At 40.1% G+C, this 23,569-nt stretch overlaps 2 protein-coding genes across 14 annotated transcripts in view; both read left to right on the forward strand.

Annotated features, from left to right (window-relative positions):
• Positions 1–23,569, forward strand: part of LOC119893815 (NACHT, LRR and PYD domains-containing protein 12-like) — a 636,326-nt gene that overhangs the window by 7,400 nt on the left and 605,357 nt on the right. For 3 of the 7 annotated variants that reach the window (XM_038706202.1, XM_038706365.1, XM_038706534.1), the window contains 5 exons: positions 2,203–2,376; positions 10,252–10,425; positions 11,575–11,748; positions 13,787–13,960; positions 15,048–15,274. In XM_038706202.1, coding sequence (XP_038562130.1) covers positions 2,203–2,376; positions 10,252–10,425; positions 11,575–11,748; positions 13,787–13,960; positions 15,048–15,057 — 706 coding nt within the window. In that variant the 3' untranslated portion in view covers positions 15,058–15,274. Of the gene's footprint in view, positions 1–2,202; positions 2,377–3,846; positions 4,021–8,433; positions 8,608–10,251; positions 10,426–11,574; positions 11,749–13,786; positions 13,961–15,047; positions 15,275–23,569 lie in introns of those variants that run through there. The other 4 variants (XM_038706684.1, XM_038706453.1, XM_038706284.1 and 1 more) reach the window with 4 other exon arrangements.
• The window catches only part of LOC119894473 (NLR family CARD domain-containing protein 3-like), a 29,333-nt gene continuing 22,621 nt past the window's right edge, over positions 16,858–23,569 (forward strand). For all 7 annotated transcript variants that reach the window (XM_038707551.1, XM_038707476.1, XM_038707332.1 and 4 more), the window contains exons 1-2: positions 16,858–16,995; positions 17,907–18,056. In XM_038707551.1, coding sequence (XP_038563479.1) covers positions 17,926–18,056 — 131 coding nt within the window. In that variant the 5' untranslated portion in view covers positions 16,858–16,995; positions 17,907–17,925. The remainder of the gene's footprint in view (positions 16,996–17,906; positions 18,057–23,569) is intronic.

Raw genomic sequence — 23,569 nt, forward strand, 5'->3', positions numbered from 1 at the left:
ACTGTGAATTCGGTTGTGGAGTCTATCTGGCAACTAATCAAAGAGAGCGTTTCTTCTGATGTTATCCAGGCTAGAATGTATTCAGTGCAAATAAAATAACATCAAAAGATCAGTGTAGTGTTATAGTTCACTATGTAACTGGCAGCATTCACGAGAAGCTACTGAAAATCATCAGCAGGAGAAGACTTTCTAAAACTGCTTAAACAGACATTGGACTGTTGCAAAATTGATGTGAAGAATTGCTTTGGAAACTGCATTGGAAAAGATGGAGCTGCAACTATGCAGGGAAAATACAGTACTCTGCATGGCTGTCAAAGGAATGCTCAAGCCACATTCATGTGTGGTGCTACGCTCATGTCCTCAACTTGGTTATGGATGAAACTAAAGGTGTTGGGATAGCAGCAGCATCATTATTTTGACATTACAGGGTTTATTCATGACACATATCAACGAGTGAATGGTGTCCATCAGGAGCCCCAAAACCGAAGTATTTCATTGATAGGTGAAACGAGATGGTCTTCCAAGGATGGTGCACTGAATAAGATATTTGGATCATTTGGCAAACCAGACAATGCTTTGTATATGGCCTTCGTTGAGACATTGTTCAGGATTTAGCATAGTCCACACTTTAAAGCAACAATTTTCCACAATCATTAAACAGTGTGCTACTATTGTTTTCACTAGCACACTGTGCGACCACAGTAACAGTAAATACTTGGCTAGCGTCCTCTCCTCGTTCTTCAAAGAACGTCTACGTGACAGGTGCTGTTATAAGAGCAGCGTAACTCCTGTAAGGAATCGGGAGTGCATAGTGTTTGATTGTCTGGGCAGCAGAAAGTGATGGTGAATGGGAGTGGAGGACAAGTGGACTACTTGTCCAGTGTTAAGAACATCAGGTACAAGCTTAGACTAAACCGGGGTAGGCTATGGCTCTGTCCTGTACACATACTTTCAGACTGGTTGTTAGGTAAGAAAGGGCAGTGAAGAATGTGGAGAAGCGGAGGTTAGTAAAGTTAGGGATGCAAACTAGTACCTTTTAAGCTAATGAGGAGACCTTTCTTTTGGATTTTGTGGTGCAGATGAAATTATTGGTAATTAAGGGAGGTGGTTCTCATGTTGCCAATTTTTCATATATATTTTTACAGATATATGTCAAAGCTGTAAACTGAGACACAAAATCCTATCTCTGATGATTTGGAAGTCATATTTGAGGGTTTTCCTGCCATTATAAGGCTTTAGAAGATGGCTTGGGTGCTGTGCCATTAATGTAAAATCACTGTGGAGAGAGCAGGAAAACTAAAACTAAATAACTTCCAAAATCAAATGGTTATAGTCCCTCCCCAGACAAATTCTTGGAAGGGATTTTATAGTTATTATATATTTATAATCTGCTCTAGCTTTTCCAACTATTTGTTCTCAGATATGGTAAAAATTTACCATTAATTTAATTTGTCATCCCAAAGGGATTGAAGCGGTAGGGATGAAGGGGTAGAAGGGGAGGAGTGAATGGGTCGAGGAGGTAGGGATGAGAGGTCAAGAAGGTAGGGATGAACAGGGTTGATCTGGGTCGTGATGAAGGTCTATGTTGCACATCTCTATAAGTGCTTGCTTTTTGATCCCCTTGTTGTTCCTGTGGTAGAAAAAGAACCAATGATAGCAATGATAGCAAGGAAAGTTTTGGACAATACCTGATGCATTGTACAACAGGTCAAGGCACAGCGTAGCTTTACCAAGTTTATCTGCAGACTGCTTTACTCTTACGTAACCAGAGTGTGATCGCAGCCTTTGCGGTTAGAAAATCTAATTTTATCAGAATATCATGTCACTTTAAGTTCAGACACAATCAATAAAAAGGAGCATAGATAATGCACTGTATTGATACGGGAAGGTACTTTGTTATATTGAAGATGAAAAGAGTCACTTTGTTCAGGACATATTTGATCCAGATTGAGGATGTAGCATGTTATTGATGTGTGCTGACATGAATGGGTGTTTGAATGTTGAGCTGACATTTGGATGATGTCTGTAAAAGGCTAATAACATGATGATCCACAATAACACTCTCACCCAGTCACTCTACTCATTTTAGGGAAAAGCTTATTGATTAGGACATAGTAATGTTGAGCTACACAGTCAAAACCCAAACACATCTGAAAGGATTATAAATTGATTTTTATCTGCATCATTTATTCTTTTTTTCAGATTGAGGAGTTGCAGCATGTCCGAGACCAGCTGTGCTTTGCTGGCCTTAGCTCTGAAGTCTAACCCCTCCCATCTGAGAGAGCTGGAGCTGAGTGACAACGAGCTGTATGATTCAGGAGTGAAGCTGCTGTGTGGTTTTCTGGAGAGTCCACACTGTAGACTGGAGACTCTGAGGTCACACACTTTTTTTTTTTTTTTACCTCTGTGCTGAGTTTAAAGTGATTTTAACGTTGTGCGGACACTAAATTGCAGACTTAAGGCTGATATACTGATCCACACTGAGTATCTTAATGGTAAAGTCTATTTTCTTCTTCAGTGGTTTAGTCCATTGACAGTGGCAGAGCAATGTTGAGCTACACCTTAATTTATTATTTAAAGCCTTAATATAACAAGAAAATCTACATTGTATAATTCACTCTGAACCTCTTAAATTTAAGAGATATTTCTTTAAAATCTTATATTGTCCATGTTTTTAAATAAATAACAATAAATAGGGGTTAGGGGTAGGATTAGGGTTAGCTCCACAAAATTGGGGGCTGTTGTTCAGAAGGTCACCCACTAGGCCCATAGACTGCACCACCTAACATACATGCACAGACTGTAGCGCTGTGTATCCGGCCCTCATGTCACCATGGACCAATGACATTTCAGCAATTAAGTGCCTCAATTGAAGAGACAGTTTTCAGTCTCCCCTCTTACAGTTGCGACCGTTCAGGAGGACACTGCTGTCGCATCTTTTTGTCTCTAGTTCAGATGAGTTTTGCTGGACTTCTGGATTGATACTGCATTCATATTCTGGACTGCGTTTTTTTTCTTTTCACATTCTGTGTGCATCCTTGAGAATTACCACACACACACACACACACACACATAAAAACAAACATATGCTCATACCAGATTTTCATTCTACAATCAACAAGTTGCAAGGACAAAGAGTGTGAGAGTGTCATTGGCTTGGAAAGATTACCTACATCATCTTAATTGTTCTAACCGAACAAATTGTGGAAGTGTACAGCCACAAAAGAAACATCCAGATAATTAATTCATTTTAATAGAGGTCTCAAGTTTGGGGATCAGAAGCCAACACCTCTATAGATACTATACTGACTGAGTAGTTTAATCTGAAGATGCTTTGATTTTATGACTCCACTATTCCATCCATCCATTGTCAACCGCTTATACAGGGTCGTGGGGGGCTGGAGCCAATCCCAGCTGACATCGGGCGAACAGCGGGGTACACCCCAGACAGGTCACCAGTCCATCACAGGGCTCGACTATTCCTAAAAGAAATATTTTAGATGTCTTTTGTTCACATTTCCCTAAAGTTCATACGGACATATTTGGCATCTTGTTAACTTTTGGATCTTGAGTCCAATCAGTTTCTGTTTGGCAGCATAACTGATGGATCTGGCAGCCTTTAAGAGGGGATTTGACTACATCTTTACTGAAGTAGCAGCATGTTGACATTAATATTAATGAGATCTCTTTATAATTTCTTGTATTTTACAGTTTTAACCTGCATCTTGTTGGGTTCAGGTGTTTGGAGTTTCCATTTTCTAAACTTCTACTTTCTAAACCTTCTTCAGCTCTGAACAGATTATTAAACAATGAATGATTTCAAGCTGGAACATTGTCTTTATTCAGATTGTGGCGCTGCTGGTTGTCAGAGATCAGCTGTGCTTCTCTGGTCTCAGCTCTGAAGTCCAACCCCTCCCATCTAAGAGAGCTGCAACTTAGTGACAACAAGCTGCAGGATTCAGGAGTGAAGCTGCTGTGTGGTTTTCTGGAGAATCCACACTGTAGACTGGAGGCTTTGAGGTCAGACACCATTTATCACTTCTGTGCTGAGATTAAAATGATGTCAAATGTTGTAGTGACACTAAACTGATGACATAATAATGATATCATACTAATCCACACTGAGTATCTTTATGCTAAAGTCTATGTTGTTGATCTACAAATTTTAAACCTTAATATAACAAGAGGATAATTCACTTTGTTGTATAAATAATTCACTTTGCAAATGATTTATACAACATATAAATAATCTCTATTTCAACTATCAGACAATAATAAATTTATTCAGTATTTGCTTTTTTCAACATTGTTATTGTCATGGGTGTGTGTAGGTTGAAAGGTTGGTGGACCCAAATGTAGGACTCAAAGCAGAGCAGGTACAGTTTAAAGGTTTATTAAAGAAACTTAAGGTGAGCACACTTACAAGGCAGAGTGGCTGAGCTGAGACTTTCCAAAATAAACATAATCCGAATTAAACAAGGTAATCCAACAAAACAGGTAATCCAACATAAATCCTAAATCCACAGAAACAAGCAGGGCGAACAAACACAATGAATAAATCCACATGAGACGGAGCATTACAAGCTATAATGACCAGTGGTGGAAGAAGTACTCAATTTTCATACTTAAGTAAAAGTACAGATACCACATGAAAAATTTTACTCAAGTAAAAATCCAGTATAAACCTATTCAAGTAACTCTGGTTTTAAAAAAACTTAAGTATTCAAAAGTAAAAGTACTACACATAAAAATCTATTGATCTTACAAAACGCAATCTCTCTTTTGAAATTCACTCAAGACAGGTTTGAATACAGAATTATAAGTACAGTGAATCACAATAAGGGAAACCGAGTTGCAAGTGGACAAGTGGATATTTCCTATATGTGGGGAGGATTAGTCTGCGTTATTGCTCTGCTGTTGTGGTATTGTCCCCTTCAGACCGTCTGACAGACACAGAATTCCGTTTGGGAATTTGGGTATGTTAAGATGAGACAAGGAGGCGGAAACCAAAACTGACTGAAACACTTCTGAATTCACACATCGCACCAAAAATCCACACACATTATCTTCAGCACCTCTCATATAATGCAGCTCAAAGTAAACTGCTTTTATTAAATTAGCTTTTTACTTAAGTTTTTGGGATTAAAACGTTTCCAGTGTTGTTATGGTCGTTTGGTTCGCAGAAAACATGTGTATGTAACTTTATTGACTCTACTCCACTATTCCACTCCACTATTCCTAAAAGAAAAATGTAGATGTCTTTTGTTTACATTACCCAAAAACTTTTGGATCGTGAGTTGAATCTTAAATCACTTTCTCTGGGTTTTTATGTGTACTTGGTTGATGGAGGCACTGATCCAATATTGATATCAGTCTGATTCTGTCCCAAATAGCCGGATTGGGTATCGTAACAATGGGCTGATCTATGGGCTGATGTATTCACTTCAGTTATGTGCATACTATGCGATGCGTCTGCAGTGTGCCAATAGACTGGAACATTTTGCAAGGAGAGGACTCTCTAACAAGTAAAAACTTGTTAGCTGGTTTGCCATGTCATTTGCTGTTTTGCTTCCTCACCAAAATAACAGCCTTATAGGTTGATTCACAAACACCAAGCCACTGCAGAAATGCATTTAGAATACTTTTATTGTATGATACGGATGAAGAAAATTATTATTATTATTATTATATGCCAGAATGGATTAAGAATCCGATGGAGGAATGTGTGGATGAGGAAGAACAGTGAGGGGTCGAAGGATGTGGGGATGATGAAGGACGGTGAGGGATCAAGGGATGTGGGGATGAGAGTTGAGGGTAAGGAAATGAAGAGATAAGAGTGATGGATGAGAAAATGGAAAGGTGAGTGAGGTAGGGTTGACCGGAGGGATGGATGGATGAGAACAAATGATCGGTGTCAGCCAGCGGCAGGTAGGCAGGACACTCAAGGCAGGTGAGCTGTCTCTTCATGTGTTCTGAAACGTTGTCAACTGGTGACAGTAAGACGGAAGGGAACCAGGGGACTCTGTGTGGGGAAACCAGGGTGAGCTTGTGTGTGAACTGTGTGATGGCAACGATGATGCCATTGTCGGATTAGATTGCATTGGTGTTCTGAATCATTCATGCCCCCCAAAGATCGCTGCAATGATTGCTGGGTACATTTCGCACATGGTGGAGAAAGGAGTGGGACATTATCCGTACAGCTACGGATGACCTTCGATGAAAGCATGTGAGAAATCCATAGGTATTGGCCGATGACGCAACGAAGAGGAGCTGCAAAAGAAACAGGAAACAGGAGAAACCATTTAAGTGTTTATCTGCTGTTATGTTGTCATAAACAAAACAATGTAGCATGAGGCACTTTAGGTTCAGAATGTCTGAATGAAAAACGAAAAGATAAGATATAGTCCAGGAGGGTGCTGACATGGACAGAGAAAATATGATGGAAAGGATGCAGGGTTGAAGGGATATGTCTGTTTGGTTCGTTTGAAGCATGGGGGAAGAGAATGGATGCTCTCAATGGAGAGAGGATATGCAAGAAAACTGTTTGGACCAGCTATGGGTGGAGCTGTCAGGAAAAGGGATGGATTTGAAGAGAAAACGTCACATCATATATATTTGGGATATGGGGAGGGAAATGGGTGGGGGAAGAGGAAAAGGGTAGACAGGAGGAAAGGTTTGGCTGGCGGCACTGCCATGGGTTGCCAGCCTAGGTTCAGTAGGTGTGGCTGTGGTAGTCAGTGTGGAGGGATGAAGGAAGCAGGGATGGGGGGAGCAGGGATGAAGACCAGGGATGAGGTGATGAAGGGAACAGAGGATGAGTGGAAAGTGTGGGGAAGATTAGATGAAGGGAAGGGAAAGGGAAAGGGGATAGTATAGGAAAGGTAGAAACTGGGGAAGAAGAACTGATGCTGGGATGGAGGGATGCATGTGCTCAGGTTGTTAGTGAGGCTTGAGAAATAGAGAAAGGATGAGAAAGAGATTGAGGTTTTTCAGTGTTTGATAGGCCATCTTTTTGAAGGAGGGTTGCGTTTGTAAAGGTCCTTGAAATGTGGCAAAGATTAGCTGTCCACTCAGAAATTCTTGGAGCGGTGGGATGGTCAGAGTGTTGGCTCAGTGACTGCGAGTGGCAATAGCTTCATCTGAATATGACTGCCTGGATCTGAGCGGTCCAGCGAACTTGCAGTGACTGCTTATGGATCTTGTTTACTGTGGTACATTTGGACTGGAGAAAAATATCATGTAATGATGGTTTGAACATATCAGTGTCCTTACCTCTTTGAAATTATAAAGATCAGAGAGGTAAGGTGTGATATGCAGGAAGGAAAATAGAAAGAGGCAACAGCAATGGATGATACAATAATGAGGACCCGGAAGTACTTGTGGAGCTGTAGAAGGGAGAATTGTGTTTTGCTGTGAACAGTTGAGAAGTTTTTTTTTCTTTTAATGTCAGTGCTGGAAAAGGCTGATTCACTGGCTTAGTGTGTGCCTTGGGTGAGCTACTGTCCACTTGGATCCGTTCGAAGCGGTGGTCGCAGTTTTGGCGTTGTTGTTCGGCGTCTGAATCTCGGGCAGATTAAAGAGGAGCGTCTGGAAAAGGTGATGTCACTCAAATGCCTGCAGACAGTATCAACTCCTGGAGCTGCTGGACAGCAAAGTCTCAAGTATAGTGGAGTTGGCAAATAAGTGTGCTCTTAGTTCCTGAAACTGTTTACACTTATCTGTGTCTTACCCAATACCTGATTGTTGTCAACAATCTCGTCATTAGTTTTCTATCCATTTTCCTTGGCTCCATGCATGTGTTCTTTTTATCAAAAATCAAATTGCAGACTCATGCAATCAGCATTCCAGATTTGTCATTTGTCAGATTTGCATGTCAGTTTGCTTTTCCATGTTCTGTTGTAGCTGGTTTTCCAGCTGTCAGTGTCACTGTGGTGTGTGAGTGAGATGGATGTTGGGGGGCTAAGGGCTGTATAGAGGTTCATGTGGAATAGACCAACAGGCCAGGGGAGAGGGAGGGTTGGCCCGTTTCGCTCAACTTTCTGCCAACTTTTTCATTATTAGTAAAAAAGTATAGGCTAAGGAAGGTGGCCCACCGGGATTTGTCACAGTACTCCAGATGGCCAGGCCGCTACTGGTCCCTCCCCACACCCAAGGCCATTCTTTCTAGTATCTCCGCACATGAGGGCCCTGACTTCCGCCAACCTGGCTCCACTCCTGCAATTAAGCACACACAAACAAGTGGAGAAAGGGAAATAGAGACACAGAGCAACTCTATGCTAGTCAAGGACAGTGGGCCTGACATTTCCCTGGTGTTTGGAGTTTCCATTTTCTAAACTTCTACATTCTAAACCTTCCTCAACAGATTATTAAACACTCAATGCTTTCAAACAGTACCACTGTCTTCTAAAATTACATAATTTATTCTTCATTCAGACTGAGTGACTGCAGTTCGTCAGAGATCAGCTGTGCTTCTCTGGCCTCAGCTCTGAAGTCCAACCCCTCCCATCTGAGAGAGCTGGAGCTGGGGGGAAACAAGCTGCAGAATTCAGGAGTGAAGCTGCTGTGTAATTTTCTGGAGAGTCCTCACTGTAGACTGGAGACTCTGAGGTCAGTTCACTTACTCTGTTACTATTCTAGATATGTTTAATTAACAATTGAATGTTCATATGTTCATACAAATCTTACATCCATAAAAGTGTAAATTTCCTTGTTCATATTTTCATGTTTCTTGTACAAAATTCAGTCTTTAGTGACAAATATTTTTTTCTTAAAAAAACTGTAGAAAATGTCTGCTGTTAGTTGTTAAAGGAGACCTATTAAACTGCTTTTCCAGACCTATATTGTGGTTCTGTGACTCCTGTATGGCAGCTTTGCATGACTCAAAGTTCAAAAAATATTTTATTTTCTTATACTTCATGTAGGGCATCATTTCAGTCTGTCTGTCTGAACAGATGCTCATGTCTCTTTAAGGCCCCCCCTCTCAAAGCCCACTTCTGATTGGTAAGACCTGAAGCATGTTACCAGGTTGTAGTTGTTGCTGGGCTGCCTGTCATGACCATTTATGGCACACCGGCTCCCTCTTGCTCGGTAATACGTAGAACGGAGCCGTTGGTAGTAAAAGCAATTCAAAACAGAGCATTCAGAACAGGAGGAAACCTGAGGTTTTGCTCACATTGATTTCTTATAAATGCTTTAACCTAATTTTTTGAAGCTTTGGCCATGTTTAACATGAAAATCCAACACTGTAACATTGTAGATAAGTCATAAAATGTGGAAAAGCATAATAGGTCTCCTTTAAAGAAAAATAATGTTTATAATTTGTAGTTTTCTGGTGAAGTAGAAATATTCCATGCCTTCTGTTGATTTCAGCTTGTTTTCTTTCATTTGTTTTGTCTGATCATTGATACTGATCCTTAGAACACACACACACACACTAGTGGTGTGGAAAATAATTTATTAGCTGCATCGTGATGTGGACTTGGGCGATTCTAGGCGGAACTTGGAAATGCAGAAGTGCAGCACCAGACTGTTTGTCATTATCAATTAAATCAATGTTCAAGTTTGTTTGCTGTCATTCATCTACATACACAAATAAATGAAATGCTATTTCTTAAGGCCCATGGTGCTCAATACAGCATCACAATATTCAACTTACAGGAGAAGACACAAACATGTAACTACACTAGAAGAGACAAAAAAAGGGAACAGATATATTAAGGCTGATTGAGCGTATTGGCTGGAACAACATGTGCCATGTGCCATGTGTCACATATGACACATCGTGATGCATCGAGATATCAAATCGCATCGTTCACAGTATAATTGTAATCGGATGAATCGTGAGACCAGTGAAGATGCACACCCCTAACACACACACACACACACACACACACACACACACACACAAACAAACGGAGGAACATAAAGAATAAAGCATATGTTTAATTTTAGAAGCTTAAAGGGTCAACATAGTTATTCTCCCCTAATTCCAGACTGGCCTGTGATCAGCAGCATGTTATTGATCTGTGTTGGCATGAATATGTTGTGTTTGAATGTTGTGCTGACATTTGGATGATGTCTGGAAGGCTGACATGATCATCCACAAAAACACAATGACAAAGTCACTCTACTCATTTTAGGGAAAAGCTCATTGATTAGGACATATTAATGTTGAGTACACATTTAAAACCTGAACACATCTGATTGGATTATAAAATAGATCTTTACCTTCATCAATTATTCTTTATACAGATTGAGTTCCTGCAGTCTGTCAGAGATCAGCTGTGCTTCTCTGGCCTCAGCTCTGAAGTCCAACCCCTCCCATCTCAGAGAGCTGCAGCTGAGTAACAACAAGCTGCAGAATTCAGGAGTGAAGCTGCTGTGTGGCTTTCTGGAGAGTCCATGCTGTAGACTGGACATTCTTGGGTCAGAAAACTTTTTTTACTGCTGAGATTAATATGATGTGAAAGTTGTGGTGACACTAAACTGTAGACAAAAGGCTGATGTTTTTGTGAGTATCTTAATGCTCAAGTCTATTTTCTTCTGCAGTATTTTAGTTCATTGGCTGTGGCAGAACAATGTTGAGCTCCACATATAAAAGCTTAAAATAACAAGAAAAATCTACACTGGATAATTCACTCCGAACGGCTTAAACCCTTAATTTTCAGCTAATGTTCTGTTTTTAAATCAGTTATAATAACAAAATCATAAATACAATGAATCTCTTTTTCAACTCTAAGACAATAATACATTTATTCAGTTCAGTTACGACATTGTTGTGAAGCTACAGATGGTATGCATTGATGTCACTTCCCTTTCTGGAACACGGTGGACTGAGTGGCACAACATCTGTTACCATGGCTGCGTTTAGCAAACCAGGAGTAAAGCAAGTAATTATTTGGTCAAATTAAAGGCAGTTGGACTCGAAAGTGATCCTTACTGCTTATCAAAGAACCAGTGGTCCAGCTCTTTCCCATATTAGATGTGTTGTTTGTGTTTTTGCTGATTCAAGCTAACACTGCTATTCGTCTTTCTATCACTCAGTGAGCGTAACTGCGTTCCGTGAGGTCATGCGCATACACTCTATATGATGCTTATACTGACTGAATAGTTTAAACTGAAGAAGCTTTGATTTTACGACTCCACTATTCCTAAAATAAATATTATGTCTTTTGTTCAAATTTAGCCCAAATCCATCCTAACATATTTGGCATCTTTGGAAACTTTGGCCTCTTGAGTCGAATCTTAAATCAGTTTCTGTGGGATTTATTTGTGTTTGGCTGCACAACATGAGTTTATATAGATGGAGCCACTGGTGGAGCTGCAGATTTTAAGAGGTGAAGTCACTACATCTTTATTGATGTAGCAGCATGTTGACATGTTAATATTAATGAGATCTCTTTTTACATCTTTGTATTTTACAGTTTTTAACCTGCGTTGGGTTCAGGTGTTTGAACTTTCCATTTTCTAAACTTCTACATTCTAAACATGTTTCAGCTCTTAACAGATTTAATAGTGAATGATTAGAAGACAATGTTGCTGTTTAAAAAGTTACGTAATTTATTCTTTATTCAGATTGAGGCGCTGCAGTTTGTCAGAGATCAGCTGTGCTTCTCTGGCCTCAGCTCTGAAGTCCAACCCCTCCCATCTGAGAGAGCTGGAGCTGAGTCACAACAACCTGCAGGATTCAGGAGTGAAACTGCTGTGTAATTTTCTGAAGAATCCACGATGCAGACTTGAGACTCTGAGGTCAGTTCACTGAATCTCTGTTACTATTGTAGATCTGATATGTTAAATTACAACAGAACCACATTTATATTCATACATAACTTACATCCAAAATGTTGTAAATTTCCTTTTGTTTATATTTTCGTGTTTCTTGTACTAAATGTAGTCTGCAGTCACAAAAGTCGTGTTCCTTAAATAAACTGTAGAAAATGTCCACTGTTAGTTGTTATCAAGTGGATGTTTAAACATTTTGGTAAATAGTCATGTGGGTACAGAAGATCCTCTGAACTAATATACCTAATATAACTAATTGATCAAGTTTTATGCTGAAGTAGAAATATTTCTTCGATTTTTGTTAACATCAATGTGTTTTCACAAATAGTTTCTTTTCACTAATATTAATCTTCCAGAACACACACACACACACAGTTTGTTTGTCTCAGATTTTTCCATTTCAAATGGTTTTTTTATTATTACATATGCAAGTGTTTTCGGTAAACTGTATTGTCTTAATAATAATAATAATACATTTTATTTATTGGCGACTTTTGTAACACTCAAGGTCACCTCACAAAACGTAATAAAACAGTAAAGCAATAAATCGATAAAATTAACAACTGTAATTACAGTGCATAAAATCAGGGTACATAACAACTGGACACAAAAGACTGCTGTGACCTGATAAATAGTGATCACATGGGATTTGCCAGTTTAAAAATGTGCGGGATTTAAAAATGGAAAGCAAGTCAATGTTGCGGATGTCTGGTGGAATAGAGTTTCAGGGACGAGGGGCAGAGCTGCTGAAGGCTCTGAACGCTATAGTGGTCAAACGAGCGGGAGGTACAGTGAGGTGACTAGAAGAAGTAGACCTATGAGTATGGGTGGGTGTGTTAATTTGAAGAAGGTCAGTGAGGTACAGAGGAGCGAGGTGATGGGTGCTTCTCAAGTCTCTTATTTGTCGTTTCCTTGCTCCTCGATCGTCACTTGAACCGGACAAGGAAATGATAGAAATATATTCCCTCGCTCCTTCTCTCCTGGCTTGGTTTCCTTGTGTCTCTCCATGCATCCCTGGTGGGCGGGACTAAGACGCAAGGAAAAGACGCATGGATGCAATTAAGATACTTGAGAAGCACCCTATGAATGGCCTTGAAGGTCAGGAGCAGAATCTTGAAATCAATGCGGTATTTAAGTGGGAGCCAATGAAGATGCTGAAGGACAGGAGTAATGAGATTAATAGTAGGGGTTCTAGTGATGATACGGGCAGCAGAGTTCTGAACCAGTTGAAGTTTATGTATAAATTTGAGAGGAAGACCAAAGAGAATTACAATAATCAATGCGGGATCAGTGTGTGAATGAGAATGGCTGTACTAGTGGGTGTGAGAGACGGTCGGAGGCGATTATTGTTACCTATTAATTAATGAGAGCTTGTTATTAATGAGAGCTTCAAATGAAGGATCCCACCCAGACTCTTGACCTGATGGGAGGGGGAAACTGTGGAGTTGTCAATGGTAAGAGAAAAACTGTCAGATTTAGTCTTACTAGCCCACAGGCTGTCACTCTCCTCTCTGACAGAGACAAAGGAAAAAAGATCTTTTACCTATGCAGGTTTTTATGCATCTGCCAGGAGAAAAGGGAGATGAAAACCGGATGACCGGTGTTCTGACAAGTCATTTGTTTTCATCCTGTTCGTGATGCCATTTTGTAGTGAGCAGAAGCTGGGTTCCCTTGTGCAAATACAAGAATCAATAAAATCATCACTATAGACTTGACTAACATTTATGTTTAAAGGATCTACATAGTTTTTTCTCCTCTAATTGTAGCCTGGCCTGAGATCAGCAGCATGCTATTAATCTGTGTTGACATGAATAGGTGTATGAACGTTGTGCTGACGTTTGGATGATGTCTGTAGAAGGCTGACATAATGATGATCCACAATAACACAATGACAAAAACACCCAACTCATTTCACGGAAAAGGTCATTGATTAGAACATAGTAATGTTGAGCCACACATTTAAAACCTGAACACATCTAAGTGTCTCTATTGTTTCTTAATTCAGATTGAGAAGCTGCAGTTTGTCAAAGATCAGCTGTGCTTTTCTGGCCTCAGCTCTGAAGTCTAACCCCTCCCATCTGAGAGAGCTTGAGCTAAGTGACAACGAGCTGCAGGAATCAGGAGTGAAGCTGCTGTGTGATTTTCTGGAGAGCCCACACTGTAGACTGGAGACTCTGAGGTCAGTAGAGAGTTAGAGTTAGTCTATGCTGGTTTCAGCAGTACTGTACTAAACACAGTTAGTATTAAAGCAAAGATCCAGTATTTCCTGTAAACCTCCAGCCTTCTCAGTGCTTTCCTCAGTGAAGCTGTAAGAGGAGAACGGGACAGGCTTCAGGACTGGACAGAAAGTCAGAGAGAGAGAACAGTCAGCCAATCAAATCAGCCAGAAGCTTGTTGTGATCATGTGTTTGAGTTGATGTGAAGACGACTGTTGTTGTTGTGTTCATGTCTACAGGAAATAAAGCTGGATTACAGCTGACAGCGTCACAAGATGTATAGAGACAGTGGTCCTCATTTCATCAAACTGTCGTACCATCAAATCTGATCTCAAAGTGTTCTCTCATTTCAATACTAAACTATTGATCAGTTTATCTTTTTCACAGCTCTGACATCAGTCTGACTGAAGCCTGGAAATCACTGGTTCTTATTTCAGAGAAGCATCATTACATTTAGTAACCATGTGGTCTTTCTACCTCTGCTGAAGTCCAGTAATCACACTGATGATTAGCTGTTCAGTCTTTGTATGAACATGTAGGACCTTTAGCATCATATATTTATATCTGTCCATGTGTCTTTTGTTTTGTCCAAATGCTTTTAGAACACACTCCATATTTAAATATTTGTCCTGTAATATTTCAAAAATAGATGAAGTATTAAAATGTGACAAAGATGCTGGTTTTTAACAGCTTTGAGCCCTAACAGCAGTAAATCCATCATTACAGTGAGCAGTGAATATCTCTCTGTCTCTAAATAATGCGTTCAGGAACTCTCAGCACTTTTTTCTCCACTGTGTACTTGAGGGAAATCTGTAGAGTAAACAGACCTGATGCCCAAAGTCTCAGGTCTCAGTGTGTTCACTCAAATACGTTAACTGTTGAAAGGAAGCTGGCTACGCTACACAGCCGCTCCACTTCTGGTCTGAACAGGACTGAAGTCCCTGCTGGTCTTTATACTGGATGTGCTGCATCACTGACTAACAGCTGATGAAGAGAGTCTCTGTAAACTCTGATTTATGACTTCTGTTGTCTGTCTTCTTCTCTCATCAGATGGAAGTGATCTTCCACCAGTGTGAGTGATGAGAAAGGTGGTGGTGTTGAGAGAGGATCAGCTGTGTCCTGATGATCCAGAGAGGTTGAAGCAGCAGCATCAGCTTGTGTGTGGAGCGGCTCTGACAGGGCCTTGTTACTGGGAGGTAGAGTGGAGAGGAGAGCTTCATCCAGCAGTGACTGACAGAGGAATCACAACAGTGCTGCAGTCTGAACTGCTCTGAGATCAGCTCCACTGTCAGACACAAAGTCAAGTCCACCATCATCCTTGTGTGTTTGTCTGGATGTAACAGTATCATCAGTGTATCTGGACTGCTCTGCTGCTGCTCTGTCCTTCTACATAGTCTCTGCAGACACACTGAGACTCCTTCACTCCTTCTGCTCCACACTCAGCCACCTCCTCCACCTGGACCTGGAATTTATTTTATTCAGATATTCTGAACCCAAAGTGCCTCTGCAGATTAGGTCTGTTTGCTTTCTGTTGCAACTCCACCTTGTGGATTGATGGAGAATTGCAGTTAATTTCCACATTTTATTTGTAATACATTTTGGAAGTTGATGTAAAAAAAAAAGTTTGTACACATAGAAACAAGAAGATAAGACCTGTAGAAAGTTTGGATTGAATCAAAGCTTATTGACATCTACAAACTGAAGCACAATTCTGACTCCAAACTTATGTATTATTGCTATAATTGTAAGATTATATATGTTTACTTTTTTAAATTGTCTATTTTACTAGGTATATCGCAACAGATTGTGTTATTACATGGCGGCCTCTAGGGCCCTCCTCGCAGGGGCGTCACTCCAGGATTTGTGTGACGTGGCTGGCTGGCCACCCCTCACACTTCATCCGGTTTACAGTCTGGACCTTCCTTCTGCACCCGGCACCTGTGCGCCCTCCTCTTAGTCGTGCCTGCAGGTTGCACGCTGGGGGAGGCGGGGTTTCGGCGCGGCCTAAGTGGGTATCTCGTTCCCATAGTGTCGTCACAGACGCAGTTCGAGTTCACTCGACTGGGAACGTCTCGATTACGTATGTAACCCTCGTTCCCCTTCTCGGGGAACGAGACACTGCGTCGGTCCACCACACCTCACCCCGCCTGGAGTGCCTTGCTTCATAGAAAAGGGCTAATGTGTCCTGTGTGCCAGCGTGCTTATCAAGAATGTACAGATTTTTACAACTATACTTTATGGTACTTCTAAGTATTAGATGTAAAATGTAGGAAAAGTAATCATGCTGCAGAATGACCCTTCTCAGTATGATAGTTTCTATCATATCATTATACTTACTACCGCAATGAATTGTATTTTATGAACTCATCAGTGAAATATGAAAATAAATGGAAAAAAAACTTTTTTTATGTTTCAATAAAATATTTTCCTTTTGGCTCACAAATCACTTTTCTGAGAGCATCATACACAGATTAACACAAGACATGCGACAATTTACATAAACACTGGCCCAGAGCATTCATATCTCATTATATAGTTTGTGTATTGTGTTGTGATGGTCTTCCATTAAGCAGGACTGGACATTTTCACTTAAGGGTGCACTCACTTTTGTTGCCAGCGGTTTAGACATTAATGGAAGTGTGATGTGCTGTTTTGAGCGGACAGCAAATTTACAGTTATACAAGCAGCACACTCACTACTTTAAATTGTAGTGTCATTTCTTCAGTGTTGTCACATGAAAAGATATGACATTTGAGGGGTGTACACACTTTTGTGAGATACTTTATTAGTTTGTGCTGTTCAAGCTGAGGTAGATAGTCATGAAGAAACCTGAATAAAAAACGCACACAAATGTGATTTCCAGTAAGGGGAGGAACAACACTGACCAGGTGGTACAGGTACTGCACGTGACATCAGGACAATAAACTGAATGCGTTCAGAGTTCAGTCTCCATTTTGAGTAGATAGAGCAGAAGAAGAAAAAGGACGTCTGAGGCAGGGTGAGTGTTAATCCAACTTTATTAATTTGTTTATTGTTGAAGTCTGATTCATCTGTGGCAAACAGTGTGATTGGCTGAATGATACACATCAAAACGAACCATAATCCAAGAACAACAGTCAAGGTGGTGGTTGAGGTCATTATACTGAATACTGTATGTATGTGTGTGTGTGTGCATTTTTTTCTCCGCCACTTCAGCTACACCTGACTAAATAATGAAGTCCGGTAATCTGTTATCACAAAGTAAATGTTGGTCAAAGTAGCAGGATCACTGTTAAATATTAACATATTGAGTTAAAATTTAACAGTAACCTGTTTTTAGTTTTTACCGTTGGGTGAGGTTCCCATTTAATGAGGAGTTTAGTTGACAGGAAAATATTATTTTATATTGCAAATAAACCCTGTGAAATGAGGTGGCATGAGAAAATAGTTTCCCTTTGGGGTTTCAGACAGTATAGGAAAAAATAGATATGATGACTGGCTTTGGCTTTCTGGCTGCCTGATGCATGTAAGCAGCAAAAATCGTAAGACCTCACCTTCACCCATGGGGCTGTGGCTCAGGAGGTAGAGCAGGTCATCTCTAATCATAGGGTAGGTGGTTTGCTCTCACTCAATACTGGACACATTTTAAAGTGGTGTCCCCATAAGTCACTTGGATACAAATCAGGAGAAAATAGCATCCAGACACATGCACACACTTACTGTCAAATCCACATCCACTATTTTTCTCAGATCTACACACACAATTGCCTCTACCGTGGAAAAACCCTCTTTCAGACAAAATGTACTAGCTGAGGCTCCATAGAGGCTAGTAGGCTGAGCAACTTTGGGAGTGAGGAGTGAAAAATTCCCTAACAGAGGCCTACTCTTGTGTTCTGAGCTCACAGTCAGTGACACTGTTTTACTTCTCAGACTGACTGAAGTCCAGAAGATGAATGTTTGTGTGGAGGAAGAGGAGGACAGAGCAGAGTCTGCAGTATCCAGCTGTCTCTCTATGAAGAGTGACCGGTCCAAAGAGTATCCTCCACTCTTCAGTAATGAACCTGGACCCTCAGACACAAAGTAAGAGAACTGCTACTAACTCATTCAGTATTTGCTGGTAATGTTTTGCTATTTGCCAATTTTAGATTAACATTAGGCTTTATGATCAAAGAAAGCCCCTATCAGAGACAGAAATCTGGATCAATTTAATGGCAAAATTTGGAAGAATATGGATTCAACCTCAGAGGTGGATTTGATATAGACTGTCACACAGCCTAGGCTTCACTTCTCCCAGATATTGTTACCCAAGATGTTCATTGCATTTAAACTCTAAATTGAGTGTTTCTTTCAAGTGAATAAAAGTGTTTTAGTTCAAGAGAACAAATTAATAAAAGAAATGTGAAGCATCCCTGCCACACTTCATCCTGAAAACACCTGGAAAAACAGCTGTCAGTACGTGCAACAAATACAGACAGCTTATTTCTCAAAGTCTAACTTTTACTTGTACCAAAACATCCAACATATGTTTTAGCGACAAACAAGCAAGCTGATAATTATGCACACCTTGATATAAGGTGTGATTTAATTTCTTGCTACACCCTCCCTCATTACTCTAATACAAATCACCTGACAATGATTAACTCCAATGAGCATTCAAGTTTATGTGGTTTGAAGTTGGAGTTGCATAGAAATAATGATTCAATCAGAATACTTACTTGCCTAATAATTATGCATACAGCGTACAACAGATACATAAATAAAGTTAGTAAGGGCAAAGTGAGTTTTTTCTGCACCATTTCTTTTCCTTTCTTTCTTTTTGTCATATTTACCATCTATGTTGCACTTGTATGGAGGACAGATCCTGTCAGATTTAAATATAAATATAGAGAAATAAATAAACGCTGAAGCCCTTCAGACCAAACAGATTCCTATGATGTCGAGTAAAAACACAGTGAACGTGACAAAAAGCTGGAGAAACATGGAGAGCTCGCCAGAAGTTGCTATCATTATCCAGTGCAAAGTTGTGTGGCTTTCCACATTACTTCACTATGATGATATAGTGATGCAGCCATGAGTAGCCAGCTAACGCAACATTAGCTCGGACCTGCTGCTTCGTAATGTTCAAATCGTGTCTTGACGTACTCAGGTACACACCTTCTCCACCTCTCAGTTGCTGTAACTAACGTGATCCACATAATATACAATACTGCAACAAAACACCACAGAGGAAGAGCCATCCACTAACACTACAGTAAAGTTACTTACTGCTGTCTATCTGTTTTAGGAAAGTGTGACACAATCTTGTTATAATATTCAGTGGGGCTGAAGCCACCCTAACATGGTCCTAAGCCCCCCCCAAAAATAATAAGAAAAATATATATTTTTTAATGTAATTTTTTTTTACAGTGCAGACATGTGCTCACCAAAGAGAAGCAAGAATATTGATAAATACTATAGAATAATACAAATATAATTTGCATTTATTGGTTTAAAATAATCTTTCCTGTTCTTTCCTGTTTCACAATTTAAATCCCTTCTGCTGTCAGGCACTAGGACCCTGAGAGAGACTGTCTTTCATCGCTGCTCTGCCAAGCTGCAGAGCAACGTTACCACACAGAGACACACACACACACACACACACACAGAAACGGTGATACAGAGTGAAACTGTAAGTTGTTGTTAGTGACTGTTACTTGCTGAACTTTAGCTACGTTTACTTGAGCTAAAGGAGAGGGGATATTTTAATTGGCTATGGAAAACACTAGTGTTGGTATAGTGAATGCCATAAATATTATGTATCTCTAGTAGCCTATTTCAAAAACAATATCAGTTCCCATAGAAGGTTGTTGTCAGTGAAAACTAAATGTTATAATTTCAATGCTTTTGTATATCCTTCTATTCATTGACAAGATACTGAAGATATTTTAGGGGAGAGAGAGAGAGATTGGCAGGGCAGCCGATTCTGAGGTCAGTAGTCTACAGGTTAGTAGTGGTGTAAGATACAGGTCTAAGGAAATGTGGGCAGTTTTGTTTTCTTCTAACAGACATTTGTTTGGCAGGTCTAGCCACCAAGTTATGTCATGATATTTATTATATTTGCTATATTCTGACCAACTTAACTTTCTGCATTTATTGGCTGTAATAAATTAAATAAATGTGTAAATGTTGCCTAAATGGTTAGGGTACACATGAGCATACCCACAGATATACACACTGGAAAATATTATAAAATAAAAGCAATCACACATACAGTACATGAATCTATACATTAAATAATAATTACTCCAAATCGTTTTTTTCATCTTTCTACCATCAGGTCATTAAATTCTGACAGTAGCCACTTTAAATAGGATCCTTATCAACAGCTTAGGTATGTATGCTTGTATTCAAGGCAAACTACAGACCTAAATGCTCGGCTGCACTGCCGTGACACAGCGAGGTACACAAATCATTTTAGGGTGTGTTTTTGTCACTAAAAACGCCGCTTTTTCAGTGAATGTTCATCATTTGTTCACCTGATGCTTTTAAAGGCATTGTGTAGTCTTTGTTGCAGCACTGAATTACAGTTACACTTACTATGTTGTTATAGCATTTATAACAGAGTTACACGACATTTATGCTAGGCTAGCTAGCTATGTTAACATTAATCAACCAGAGTTAGCAGCTCTTTGAATCCTGGTCAATGAGAGAAGCTAGCTGTGGTACCAGTGGCAAACTTCATTCAAAAATGGGCTAGACAAAAATATCTTGAACATGTAGATTGGTATTTACTCTAAAACCTTGCCCAACTCTGCAGATACACGGTTAAACACAACCAACTCAAGTGTGCTGCATTTCAAGTGCTGCTGTATATTGTAGTTCTGTGACTCCTGTATTATATTTGCATGAAAGTATTTTCTATCTGGTTCTTCATGCTGGCCCTCATTTCAGCATCTGTTTGTAACAAGCTGTTTATGCTTCTGTTTCTTTGAGACCCCCTTACTCCAGAGCCCACTGTCTTCTGATTGGCCATTGTCTAATGTGTTTACCAGGTTGCTGCAGGGATAGGTCTGCATGTTCCTTTGTGAGCGTGGCCAGCATTCTCTGCCTGGAGCATATGACCATATTTAGAAATTCGGCTCGGAATGACATCATACCGAGCTACTGTATTAGTAGAAAAAACAGTTCAAAACAGAGCGTTCAGAACAGGGGGATATCTAAGGTTTTGGCTCACAGGGATTTCTTTTTCATACTTTTACTTCATCATTTGAAACTTTGGTCTTGTTTAATATGAACATCTGACATTGTAACATTATAGAAATGCTAGAAAATATGAAAAAGCATAATAGGTCCCCTTTAATAAAATGAACACTTACTTACGCTCAGTAAGTTAATACTGCTGCAGCGAGTCTTTAGCTAAACAGCTAACACAAAGCAAAACACTAAATGACAGACAGCTCCATTTGCATGGCAGTATGATGGCTTTTAAGGCAGCAGGCCCCAAACACAGCTCATGGCTTGGTTGGCGAGCACAGGAGCATGACACTAAAGAGCCTTGGCAACAGATTCCAAATGCAAATAGCACACTTGAAATGAACTCTAGACCTTTTATCTGCTCCTTGTAAATGGGATAATGAGGGAATAACACACATCTTGCCATGGAACAGCTGAGAAGCCAATGGTCCCATTACTTTTGGTCCCTTAAAAAGTGGGAGGCACATATATAAACTGTTGTAATTCCTACACCATTTACCTGATTTGGATATAAATACCTTCAAATTAAAGCTGAAAGTCTGCAGTTACAGCACATCTTGTTTGTCTCATTTCAAATCCATTGTGGTGGTGGATAGAGCCAAAAAGATTAGAATTGTGTCAATGTCCCAATATTTATGGACCTGACTGTAACAGTGCAGCTGTCCTTATCGAGTCTACCCCTAGAGTGCATAAGAGAGGAGGTGGAGTTGCCATTTTGCTTAATGACTCCCTCCAATGCAAAAAGATGTTTATTGGAATTTTGCTTCTTTTGAATATGTGACTCCTCAGCTGAATTCCTCTTTGGGCGTGTTGAACTGTCCGTGTGTGGAGGGTGGGGGTGGTCTGCAGTCTGAGGTGGTGATGGACATGGTGGTGGCATTGGGGGAGTTGATGGCTATGGGGGTGTGAAGTGGGCCATCACTGGTTGGCCATCGTCATCGCTGGTTGTGGTTGTGTTTAAGCCTTTGTCACAAGACCAGCTAAAGGAAAACGTGGTTTAGCATGGTTGTTATATTGTATAATTGTATAGGCATTAATCTGTTGAATACACATAGAGATTGTACTAATATTTATTTATCTCTGTTGTAGAACCACACACACAAACAAACCTGCTCAGCCTCTGTTTCAATAAACGACTAAAGGGAACATCTTGTCTGGACTGCATTCCAACCAATGCCCGAGTGGCCACACAGTGTCCTAAGCATTATATACAGTTCAGACTTTTCCAGTCAACAAAACACAAGGTATTGATTTGGAGACACTGTGACACATTACAATAGAATCTATTAAAAACATCAGGAATTTTTCAAATAAATATTTATTAATATTTATTAATAGCGCGGCTCAGGAGATAGAGGGTTGCCCGGTAATCGAAAGATTGGCGGTTCAATCCCCAGCTCCTCCAGGCATGCAACCTGGAAGTCGAAGTGTCCTTGGGCAAGATACTGAACCCCAAATGAATGTGTGAATGTTACTTTCTGTTTGAGTACTTAGGCTCAGTGTGTGAATGGTGATGTAAAATTGCTGTGGTCACAAAGACTATAAAAGCGCTATACAAATGCATTTGTTCACAGTCGAAGCTTCGCAACGAAACAAGGATCATGCCTTTTTGGTGATATGGGGGTGCTCTACGTCTGATTTTACATAGAATTACCAGTTTTCTCCCAATAAGTTCATATACAGCCTGTTACAATATACATTTCAACGTTTAATGCTGTAAATAAACATATAAAAAGAATAAAACTTTCAATAAATGTTTTTAATGTTTTTAGTGCGTAAATAAATCCAAAATTATAACCCTAACCCTGTGTCGTCAGTGTGCATGTGTAGGCGTAGGGTGTATTTAGTGGCAGGAAAGAGCAAGCCCCGACTTCACCAGTGTTGTGCCGAGTTGTCCGCACCTCGCGGGACTTTCAGATAATTTATCACCGTTGATGAACCACACAAAGTATGTTTTATTGTTAATTAAATAGCCGGCCGCGATGTGCATGCAGTTGTCAGCAGCATGGCATGCACGCAAAACTACACAAGACCGATGAACGACAGGTGAGACAGAGAGAGAGAAGCTTCAAAAAGCCTCAGTTTAGCTGGAAATTTACAGTGCAAGTTATATGAATAGAGACTGCAGCTGAGCAACTTTTCAAGATTAAAGTGGAGCTACCATGTGTAACCCACTCTTCCCCCTGCTCGCAATCGCCACGCACAAAAACACACATGATTCGACTATCGGTTGACTAGACTATCGGTTGACAATTCTGATTCGACTATGTAAATCCTTAGTCGGGGACAGCCCGAGTAAGAACTAAAAAACACAGTCACATTTAAAAAGTTATTTTATACTACCGTAAATGAACTGTTAC

This window comes from Micropterus salmoides, unplaced genomic scaffold (genome assembly GCF_014851395.1).
Source record: "Micropterus salmoides isolate LMB-PRFRI ecotype aquatic unplaced genomic scaffold, ASM1485139v1 Ms_hic_scaffold_1, whole genome shotgun sequence".
Taxonomy (NCBI): domain Eukaryota; kingdom Metazoa; phylum Chordata; class Actinopteri; order Centrarchiformes; family Centrarchidae; genus Micropterus; species Micropterus salmoides.